The sequence below is a fragment of the Canis lupus genome, chromosome 1 (genome assembly GCF_003254725.2).
Source record: "Canis lupus dingo isolate Sandy chromosome 1, ASM325472v2, whole genome shotgun sequence".
Classification (NCBI taxonomy): domain Eukaryota; kingdom Metazoa; phylum Chordata; class Mammalia; order Carnivora; family Canidae; genus Canis; species Canis lupus.
In genome coordinates this window covers 74000110-74012761 of record NC_064243.1, presented here as the reverse complement: position 1 = coordinate 74012761, position 12652 = coordinate 74000110, and the positions used below count along the sequence as shown (strand labels likewise).

At 34.3% G+C, this 12652-nt stretch overlaps 1 protein-coding gene across 1 annotated transcript in view; it reads right to left on the bottom strand.

Annotated features, from left to right (window-relative positions):
* AGTPBP1 (ATP/GTP binding carboxypeptidase 1) overlaps positions 1-12652 on the bottom strand; it is a 177031-nt gene that overhangs the window by 95728 nt on the left and 68651 nt on the right. Inside the window, 2 exon segments of the mRNA XM_049116129.1 lie at positions 5391-5599; positions 9139-9176. Of these exon segments, the coding sequence (XP_048972086.1) occupies positions 5391-5599; positions 9139-9176 (247 nt within the window).

Below are 12652 nucleotides of genomic sequence, written 5' to 3'. Positions count from 1 at the left end.
TAATAATTTTCAGGGTCCTAAATGAGAAGAACATGCAACCAAGAATACTTTACCCAGCAAGGCTCTCATTCAGAATAGAAGGAGAGATAAAGAGCTTCCAAGACAGGCAGAAACTGAAAGAATATGTGACTACCAAACCAGCTCTGCAAGAAATATTCAGGGAGACTCTGTAAAACAAAGAGGAAGTCCAAGGAAACAATCCACAAAAACAGGGACTGAATAAGTATTATGAAACTAAATCCATATCTTTCAATAGTAACTCTGAACGAGAATGGGCTTAATGATCCCATCAAAAGGTGCAGGGTTTCAGACTGGATAAAAAAGCAAGACCCACCTATTTGCTGTCTACAAGAGACTCATTTTAGACCTAAGCCTGAAAATGAAAGGTTGGAGAACCATTTACCATTCAAATGGTCCTCAAAAGAAAGCAGGGGTAGCCATCCTCATATCAGATAAATGACAGTTTATCCCAAAGACTGTAGTAAGAAATGAAGAGGGACACTATATCATACTTAAAGGATCTATCCAACAAGAGGACCTAACAATCATGAATATTTGTGCCCCTAATGTGGGAGCTGCCAAGCAGATCAATCAATTAATAACGAAAGTTAAGACATACTTAGATAATAATACACTTATACTGGGAGACTTGAACACGGTGCTTTCTGTAATTGACAGGTATTCTAAGCACAACATCACCAAAGAAACAAGAGCTTTAAATGATACACTGGACCAGATGGATTTCACAGATATTTACAGAACTTTACATCCAAACGCAACTGAATACATATTCTTCTCAAGTGCACATGGAACTTTCTCCAGAATAGAGAGAAACCTTCTCACATCCTGGGGCACAAATCAGGTCTCAACCAATACCAAAAGATTGGGATTGTCTCCTGCATATTTTCACACCATAATACTTTGAAACTAGAACTCAATCACAAGAAGAAATTTGGAAGAAACTCAAACACGTGGAGGTTAAAGAGCATCCTGCTAAAAGATGAAAGGGTCAACCAGGAAATTAGAGAAGAATTAAAAAGATTCATGGAAACTAATGGGAATGAAGATACAACCGTTCAAAATCTTTGGGACACAGCAAAAGCAGTCCTGAGGGAGAAATACATTGCAATACAAATATCCATCCAAAAACTGGAAAGAACTCAAATACAAAACTTAACCTTGCACCCAAAGGAGCTGGAGAAAGAACAGCAAATAAAACCTACACCCAGCAAAAGAAGACAGTTAATAAAGACTCAAGCAAAAATCTCTATTTTCAATGAAATAGAGACCAGAATAACTGTGGAACAGATCAACAGAACCAGGAGTTGGTTCTTTGAAAGAATTAATAAGATAGATAAACCATTAGCCAGCCTTACTAAAAACAAACAAGAAAAGACTCAAATTAATAAAATCACGAATGAAAAAGGAGAGATCACCACCAATACCAAGGAAATACAAACGACTTAAAAACATATTATGAGCAGCTATACGCCAATAAATTAGGCAATCAGAAGAAATGGACGCATTTCTGGAAAACCACAAACTACCAAAACTGGAACAGGAAGAAATAGAAAACCTGAACAGGCCGATAACCAGGAAGGAAATTGAAGCAGTCATCAAAAACCTCCCAAGACACAGAAGTCCAGGGCCAGATGGCTTCCCAGGGGAATTCTATCAAACGTTTATAGAAGAAACCATACCTTTTCTACTAAAGCTGTTCAGAAAGATAGAGATGGAATACTTCCAAACTCGTTCTAGGAGGCCAGCATCACCTTAATTCCAAAACCAGACAAAGACCCCACCAAAAAGGAGAATTATAGACCAATATCCCTGATGAACACAGATGCAAAAATTCTCAACAAGATATTAGCCAATTGGATCCAACAGTATATTAAGAAGATTATTCACCATGACAAAGTGGGATTTATCCCTGGGATGCAAGGCTGGTTCAACACTCATAAAGCAATCAGTGTGATAGACCATATCAACATGAGAAAAAACAAGAACCACATGATCCTCTCAATAGATGCAGAGAAAGCATTTGACAAAATACAGCATCCATTCCTGACTCTTCAGAGTGTAGGGACAGAGGGAACATTCCTCAGCATCTTAAAAGCCATCTATGGAAAGCCCACAGCAAATATCATTCTCAATGGGGAAGCACTGGGAGCCTTTCCCCTAAGATCAGGAACACGACAGCGATGTCCACTCTCACCACTGCTATTCAACATAGTACTAGAAGTCCTAGCCTCAGCAATCAGACAACAAAAAGAAATAAGAGGCATTCAAATTGGCAAAGAAGAAGTCAAACTCTCCCTCTTTGCAGATGACATGATACTGTGCATAGAAAACCCAAAAGACTCCACCCCAAGATTGCTAGAACTCATACAGCAATTTAAGAGTGTGGCAGGATACAAAATCAATGCCCAGAAACCAGTGGCATTTCTAGACACTAACAATGAGACTGAAGAAAGAGAAATGAGTCAATCCCATTTACAATTGCACCCAAAAGCATAAGATACCTAGGAATAAACCTAACCAAAGAGGTAAAGGATCTATACCCTAAAAACTATAGAACGCTTCTGAAAGAAATTGAGGAAGACACAAAAGATGGAAAAATATTCCATGCTCATGGATTGGAAGAATATTGTGAAAATGTTGATGCTACCCAGGGCAATGTACACATTTAATGCAATCCCTATCAAAATACCATGGGCTTTCTTCCAAGAGTTGGAACAAATCATCTTAAGATTTGTATGGAATCTGGGGATCCCTGGGTGGCGCAGCGGTTTTGCGCCTGCCTTTGGCCCAGGGCGTGATCCTGGCGACCCGGGATCAAGTCCCACGTCGGGCTCCCGGTGCATGGAGCCTGCTTCTCCCTCTGCCTGTGTCTCTGCCTCTCTCTCTCTCTCTCTCACTGTGTGCCTATCATAAATAAAAAATAAAAAAAAATAAAAAAATAAAAAAAAAGATTTGTGTGGAATCAGAAAAGACCCCGAATAGCCAGGGGAATATTAAAAAAACAAAAAACAAAAAACAAAAAAACAGAGCTGGAGGCATCACAATGCCAGATTTCAGGTTGTACTATAAAGCTGTGATCATCAAGACAGTGTGGTACTGGCACAAAAACAGACACAGAGATCAATGGAACAGAATAGAGAATCCAGAAGTGGACCCTCAACTTTATGGTCAACTAATATTCAACAAAGCAGGAAAGACTATCCACTGGAAAAAGGACAGTCTCTTCAATAAATGGTGCTGGGAAAATTGGACAGCCACGTGCAAAAGAATGAAACTAGACCATTCTCTTACACCATACACAAAGATAAATTCAAAATGGACGAAAGATCTAAATGTGAGACAAGAATCCATCAAAATCCTAGAGGAAAACACAGGCCACACCCTTTTTGACCTTGGCCACAGCAACTTCTTGCAAGATACATCCACGAAGGCAAGGGAAACAAAAGCAAAAATGAATTATTGGGACTTCATCAAGATAAAAAAGCTTCTGCACAGCAAGAGAAACAGTCAACAAAACTAAAAGACAACTTACAGAATGGGAGAAGATATTTGCAAGTGACCTATCAGATAGAGGGCTAGTATCTGAAGATCTATAAAGAATTTATTAAACTCAACACCAAAGAAACAAACAATCCAATCATGAAATGGGCAAAAGACATGAAGAGAAATCTCACAGAGGAAGACATAGACATGGCCAACAAACACAGGTGAAAATGCTCCGTGCATCCCTGGCCATCAGGGAAATACAAAACTAAACCACAATGAGATACCACCCTACACCAGTGAGAATGGGGAAAATTAACAAGAGACGAAACAACAAATGTTGGAGAGGATGTGGAGAAAGGGGAACCCTCTTGCACTGTTGGTGGGAATGTGAACTGGTGCAGCCACTCTGAAGAACTGTGTGGAGGTTCCTCAAAGAGTTAAAAACAGAGCTGCCCTACAATCCAGCAATTGCACTGCTGGGGATTTACCCCAAAGATACAGATGCAGTGAAATGCCAGGACACCTGCACCCTGATGTTTATAGCAGCAATGTCACAATAGCCACCTGTGGAAGGAGCCTCAGTGTCCATCGAATGATGAATGGATAAAGAGATTGGTCCATGTATACAATGGAATATTACTCAGCCATTAGAAATGACAAATGCCCACCACTTGCTTCAATGTGGATGAAACTGCGAGTGAAATAAATCAATAGGAGAAGGATATACATTGTATGGTCTTATTCATTTGGGGGATATAAAAAATAGTGAAAGGGAATAAAGGGAAAGGAGAGAAAATGAGTGAAAATATCAGAGAGGGTGACAAAACATGAGAGACTCCTAACTCTGGGAATTGATCAAGGGGTAGTGGAAGGGGAGGTGGGCCGGGGGTTGGGGTGATTTTGTGATGGGCACTGAGGGGGGCACTTGACGGGATGAGCACTGGGTGCTATGCTATATGTTGGCAAACTGAAGTCCAATTAAAAAAAAAAAATCTTCAATACAAATTTTCACGTCTGACCCGCCAGAACAGATGAGAAAATAAGGCTCAGAAATGTTTAGTAGCATGAACAAAGTCACCCATCTCTTCATAATATATCAATTAGCCATCATTGTCTACATTAAGAATAGTAAAAACAAGTGCATCTGATTGATCTAGAAAAGAAAAAGCGTAGGGCCAACATAAAGTGTGTTCAGATATCTTAACTAGTGCCATGTAGAAAGAGACCATTTGTTGTGTCTAAGACCAAGAGGGCACAGCCAAGATAATTTACCGCAATTTTAAAAAGACAGATTTCTTTCTAATAATTTTGGCCTTCTAAAAACAAAATGGTTGCATTGTAACATCCCCATTGCCCAGAGCTGAGAGTCTTCTTGCTAAAGATAGTGTCAAGAAGGTTTATGGTTAAGATGGCAGCAGAACTAGGATTCTTAACCCCAGGTTTCACTTCTTTACATTCTCTATGTAAAAGGAAGGTCTATCCAGAAGGAAGTCACTGACAACATTCACAGACAACAGAACTGCCTTACCAGCTATAAAGGATCCATAATATCTTATGAGGGGAACAGGCAAAACTGAGTATAAGCAACTGCACATTTTAGAAAACACGGTTATAAGGATTCCCTTCCTGCCTGGTGGATGGATTTATCTATCTTCCTTTTACCTAAAATCTCATATTGCAGAGATATGCATAGAGTACCTTCTCTAACTCAGTCCGAGGAGGTCACGTGAGAAATGATTATGCCTTTTGGTTTCCAGATTTTTTTTTCTTAAACATACTTATCATACTTCTTTTAGTATTTATACAAATATTAAGTTATCTTAAGAATCAAATACTACCATTAACACATAATCACAGTAATTGAGAGAAAATAAAAAACTTACTTGTGAAGTATTATACAGAATTTTCATTCCATTGGCATCTATAAATGCTTTTCTTCCCAACTTGATGTTTGTAACACTTTTTAAACTCTGTAAAATTCCTTTTCGAATGAGCATGTTTCTGTGTCGGTTATCATGGCGGTGCCAATCTACATAAATTGTTAAAAGGACTTGGACATATCCTCTGTCTACAGCTCTTCTGGCATTTGTTTCTTTAACAAAAGAAAATTGAGAAAGAACATTTTTTAAATGGTAAGAGAAAATGGTAGAATAAACTAAATTAAAAATATCACAATATTGTAATGAGTTCTTAAAATTTCTGTTCAAAAAAAATATATATATATACCAGCCACATATTTGAATATTTTTTTCTCTAACAAATGAAAAGTCTCAAATGGCAAGATACAGTATTTTCCAGGAATCTGCCCATATACTGTTTTGTGGTTAAAAGATATCAAAATATCTTTAATACAATGAGGGCTATATCTTTTTAAATGTTAGTACTAAAGTTTCATGTAGTTTAAAACTTGCACATATACTGACTTTAATATACCAAATAGAATATATGTCTTTACCTTACTAGCTGTGAATATGATTTTGTTAAAAGACACTGTCATTATGGTAACTTCTCTTATAAATCTTGATCCCATGAAATGAACTCCACTGGATTGTAGCTTCTATTACAAACTATGTTTCCACTGAAAGCAACTGTTTTAATTACCCCCACAAGTACATAAATATCCATGCCATAACAAGACTAAATTAAAACTACTTATACAACTTTTAGTAAATGAAACGTAAGGAGCACTCTACTGCTTTCTGGTCATTAATTATCTACTGTAATGAAAACTACATTAAAGAAGTTTTTTTGTAAATGGTTTATTTTACTGGGGTAGAATTAACAGAAATCCACAAATTTGGTCTACTTTATTATTTTTAAAGTGTTAATATTTTAGATTATTAGCCAAAAGGGTACATTTCACTAAAATGGCAGTAGGGGAACCCTATCATTAGCAACATCCTGCGCCACCCAGCACCACATAGGTGATCCATGATGAAGAGCACAAATTAATGTGGAATACCAATTTATCTGAGCTTGTTTAGTTGCAAAGAAATTCCAATCTCTCCCTCACCCAAGTTTACCCTGCCTCATGGCATAGGCACTAAGATAATGTAACAGTAAGGTAAGGCTCTGCTGCTTTTAGTTACCTGAAAAAATTACTACAGTATCCAAATTCCTAGTACATACCTAGAACACAAAGATACTGAGATCAACAAACTACTAAGGCTCTCTCTGAAACCCTGTTCTGACTTTGGAGAGCTAGAAGAAATTCATGTGGCAGGAATAGCGGCTTTCTTATGTAAAAACTTTAAAACCTCTTCTGTGTCTTCAAGAGCTAGTTGGCCAAGGCTGTGGCTATTTACACAATCAGGTCAATAGTATTTTATTGGAATTTTATTATTTATTATTTTATTTTAAAGGAATATACACTTTGTTTACACCACCTGGAGTATATAAACCTTTGGTTCACTAGCTGCGTATATGATTTTCTTAAAAGACATCCAAAAAAAAAAAAAAAAGATATCAGGAGCCTAAATGGTATTTATGTGAAATATTTAAATTCTTATTAAGATCAAATAAGAGACTTGCCCATAACTCCAACACAGGCGCTGAATGAAGAGAAGGGAACAAAGCTGTCTGTAATCTTAACCGAGTACAACTAAAAAGTTTAGTAAAGGGGCTTTTGTCAATGTGTTCAGGACACCTAACGCATAATCAGTCTAGGTCTCTTCTTCCTTCTCTTGTTAAAAGACAACTCAGATTCCCCTTTAGACTGCAGTATCTCATCTATACACTAGCGAAGGTACCTAGGCTACCTGTCCTTCTGCACTGTGTGTGTACGTGTTCTTTGCTTTACATTTGCTCAGGTTATCACAGTAGTCTCTTTTACCTTAAGTAAATAACTGCCCCCTCCCAAAAAACAGTTAAAAAAAAAAAGGAAAAAAAACAAGGAATGTAAATGTTCCAAAATGCCACAGTGCATTTAAAAATATGCAGTGTGCTACTAAACATTATCTTGCATTAAATTTTTATCCTAGTGTCGTGTGCCCTATGAAAACATACCAGATATAAAAGTAGACTCATCTTGCTGGTCAGTTACCTTTTTTTTTTTTTACCTGATGGAGTAAAACAGGTATGCTTGCCCACCATCCTCCTTTGAAGGAGGAGGCAGTAAAAGAAAGATTACTATTTAAAACAGAAGATACTAGATTTGTCATCTTAGATTCATCAATTTCAATAAATAGCTGAAACTTATGAGGGTTTTAGTTTTTAATGACTTATATTTATCAGTGATTTTGTCATCAGTGATTCTGAAAATTAATAAGCTTCAGTTTCAATAGCTATTTCAATCTTCTCTAAATCAAAAATATATGCTCACCTATATTAATTTAAATATTAATCTTTAAATAACAATTTGAACCACAAAGTCAGGGCACAACAAAGCCAAGCTACAAATATCTTTTAAAATTAACCCAAGTATTCTGATTTTGGTCTAAGGTTTATCACACCAGATATGAAAATAAGACTACACGGCTCATCTAATTGAGTACCACACATTTCATTTCAAAGATAAAACTGTTAACTGAATTTTATATGCTCTGGTATATAATACTGATACCTAAAGTGATTTTTTAAATTTAATAAATAATTACCTTACCAAATGCCAGATTTTCAATCAATTAATTATTTTCTACTGTTCAAATGAACAATTCTGGTCATTCAAATTTAAGAGCAAGTTGGTCTTACAGTTTTGGGGAAAAATAACATAGAAAGCCATCATAAATCAAACTTCAATAAAAAAAATATATATATATATAAAGCCATCATATCCTTATGATTAAGTGTTATTATGCTTAAGATGTTAATTTAATCAACCAACAAGAATGGAAGTGCTAACAAAAGTTAATATTTAAAACACAGATACAAAAAAATAAAATAAAATAAAAACAAAACACAGATACTGAGTACCTTAGAGAGAAAAAACATAATGTAGATAAGTCACTCTCCAAAGGAATCATATCATAAAACACAGTTACTCCAATTCTTCAATTTTGAAAATAAAACAGTTGCTTTAGTTTATAAATGAACTTAATATTAATAAACTGTAAATTTACAATAGTCATTTTTTAATGTTACTTGAACTTGATAGAAATAAAATTTCTAATAAGAGGTTTCTAAACTAAAATCACGTACGTGATTTTAATATATTTAATATAATATAATATTTAATATATTTAATATATTTAGAGGATATATTAAATATCCTCAATATCATGTAAATATTACATTGAGGATAGTAAATATCCTCAATATCATGTTATCACTTCACTTTTGAAAAGATGATACTTATATTTACATATTACCTGCCTCTATTAACAGGACTTTATATAATGAACTTATAAAAAAGGAAGTCAATGTACTTGAATAAATTACATAAAGGTACTATATTGTAGCTCAATAAACAGAAATGACATTACGTAAGACGTATATCGATCAACCATATGGAAAAAACAGAATCAACTTTGACATTAAATTTAACTAAAAAAAATAATAATAATAAATAAATAAATAAATTTAACAAACTAGCTTTACAACTACAGACTAAATCTACATTTCCAGTTTCTTTAACACAGTTGATAGAATACTTGGAAAAATAGTATCTAGTATTTCTAGTATTTAAAAACTTACTTGATTTTAGCAATGCAGCAAGAGTGTCTAAAGCAACCCTGTCAACATGAGAAAACACAAACAACAACAAAACTAGTAAAATTAATCTACAATAGTAAATTCATACAATCTTTTCAGATAAGTTATTATTATCTATTCCAAAAGTCATTCCTGTTATAGTCAATTACATATGGTGTTTCTCTGAATGCACCTCTCCCTTCAGGTTAAAATTGGATATGAGAAAGATAGAAATATTAACAGGCAATCATAAAAAAAAATTTTAAGGAAGAAAAAAAAGACAATATTTAAGTCTATATAACGGAGATTAGATAAATAGAGTCAATTATTATACTTGTATCTGACCCGGACAGAGTTCACAAAATAACAGTATAAAGAATCAAAGGCCCTGATTCACAAAAAATTAAAAACAAGTTTTAAGACAAAATTCTTAACTACAAAATTCTATAGGTATTCATAGCTATCTGACTTTCAAGTGTTTTAGCTCTATCAAACAATAATCCTAATATTTAAGGTGATAACAAATGTAAAATATTTTGGAACTAGGAAGTTTGGGGAGAAGTATGAGCTCTTAACATTTTTTAGCTATAAGGCACCGAAGAGAATAATGAACCTAATATCTCAAAAACCCTTATTGTCCATTAAAGGACAAAGGATTTGCCCAAAAACTTATATTTTCTTATAAAATGCACTTATATTTTCTTTGAACATAAATATTCAAATATGTACAGTGAAATCAACTGCCATTAATTAGTCTGAAAAAAGCACAGAACATCACTGTGGAAAACGTGTAATTCAAATATTTTTTAAAAAATAAGTTACTGAAGAAATGGGACTTAATTTCAGTAACTTTAAAAATATAAGGCTACATACTACAGTACTTCTTAGCAAGATTTCAACAACTATAATTAATTTGCATAAAAATATGCACTTTGTGAAACTTAAGCATGTCACTCATCATTAAGCATTTGTTGAATGCCTACTAGACACCCACAGTAGCAGGTTCTTCGTTAGTATAAAATTAGCAAACTTATCTCTTCCACAATTTTACAATCTAGATAATGGGATAAAATGTACACAACAATGAAAAAATTACTCAAGAAATTAAAACCAAAAACAAAGCAATAAAATAAAAGCTGCATACAATAGTGTAAAGGAGACCCAGCATGACCGAGTATGTAAAGGCAAAGAGCACAATCAACTAAAAGACTGAAGATGGGTACTGGTTCAGAGTAAAACCTGCAACAGTTATCTAGGACTAGGCACAGAGTAAGTGCTCATTTATAATAAATGCTCATTAATGCTACCCACCAAACCAAGTCATTAACAGCTACACTTTGGTCTACTGACCAAATAAAGCAACCATATAACCTTTATTTAAGATAACATTCACAAAAAGAAAAACAAAAATATATCCTTTAAAAAATATTACAAATTCAGACCTGGAACTTTCTCAAAACAATGTGAAGTTTTGACAATGGTCACTTAAAACTAAATGAAAACTATGAAATTAATACTGACTTTTCATAGCACTAAATCATTAGTAAGAAACTTTCTATAACCTTACAATTATGCAATAAAATGTACTTAAATTGTATACAGCTACCAGCATGAGGATGGCTTTGAAATTGGTCAAAAGTAAACACAGAACTCAAGGGAACTCCCAAGTGAAACAGCAATATAAAATATGAACTAGAAAAGAAGCAAGATCTGATAAATGTCAGAAATTGTTGTAGGTGCCTTAGATATGTTTTCTAGTTTAATTCTTAAAATAATCCTGATCCATCAAACTGGCACATTTTATGGATAAAGAAATGAAAGATTTCAGAATATAACGTGCCTAGGGTTCCATAAAAAACAAGGTGCTATGGAAAGTGAATAATATAAGCCCCCTGTTGAGAAAGAAATCAGAAATGTCAGTCTCCTCCAAAATAGATGTTTAAGTCCTAACCTTCAGTATCTCAGAATGTGGCCTTATTTGGAAATAGGGTCACTGCAGATGTAATTAATTAAAATGAGGTCATACTGGAGTAGATGGCCCTTAATCCGTCAAGATTGGTGCCCTTATAAGAAAACAGGAGATTATGTGAAGACAGACCCACAAGGAGAGAACACCATGTAAGGAGAGGCAGAGATGGAAATGCTGCAGCTATAAGCCAAGAAAACACCAAAGATTGCCAGCAAACCACCAGCTAGAAAAGAAGCGAGGAAGGAATCTCCATAAAGGTTTCAGAAGGAGCACTGGCCTTGGTGATGGGTTGATTTTGGACCTCTAGCCTCCAGAACTGTGAGATGATAAATATCTGTAATTTCAAGGCACTGAATTTGTACTAGGTACTTTGTTACGAAAGCCCTAGGGAACAAATATAATCACTTGGATGCAATCATTTGCAATGATCTTACAGGATTTTCTCATCTAAGCTTTTATTCAAAATTATAATAATCTTAGAATACTTTTAGAAAGTCTTTCTCCCTTGTTTGCTGTACTTTATAATACATTTGAACCACATAAAAGGGCTTCTGACAGTTTCTAATCCTTAAACTACATGTTTCTGGGTTGATAATTCATTCAACACTGGCAAATCTGGGATATGAAATGAAACCAGTTCTTTCTGACTCCAAAGCCCATCATGCTTGTTTCACAGCTGCACTAGACTAAAATAAATTATAAAGTTTGGTGCAAAATCACCTTGATATTTTTACCAAAATGTTATTTAAAAGGTATTTTTAAAACTTCAGAACAAAAAAATTTCTGAAATTCTCTGACACTTATAAGCCACTACGAATTTATAAAAGTTACAAAAGAATTTTAGAATAACAAATTTATCAAAATGCAGTTTGTATTATATTAAGTGATTAGAATTTTTCAGTTTGACTATTTTATACTTCCTTATATATTTTTCCAATCTTCCTATGTCCCACACAGAATAATACAACCAACAATGGCTTAAAAAACAGCCTGTGGCTTATTCATTTAGGAGCAATGAAGGAAGAAAAGCTTCAAATCTCTGTACTCATGAATACACAGCTCCTTTAAATTGGGGGGATCAATCCTTATGGGAACATACAAGAAGAACCTGTTACTTCCTGGGCTGCCTCCATCTGAATTTATATTGTTTAAATCCAAAACCTAAAATTGGAAAAGGAAAGGAAATTCTCAAAGGCAGCATCACCCCTCAAATATAAATAATAACCCTAATCTTATTCCACTAAACATAGGGCACTGTTTCAGGGGAGAAGAATGGCAAAACAAATGTTCTAGATATCAAGAATTTTTAATTAGGGGGAAGACCCTAAGATTATTAAAAATGATAAAGAGATCAATATAGAGATATATGGTCAATGAATAGTTTATTCTTTTTAAAGTAAAAATAAAGTAAAAAATTTGTGTTTCTTCTTTAAATATAAACACAGGGAAGAATGAAGAGATAATTTAAATAGCTCTATTCTTTTCTCAGAAGTTTGGACCTACTGATTTCTACATAATTTTGGATATATCTCCCTATTGTATATTATA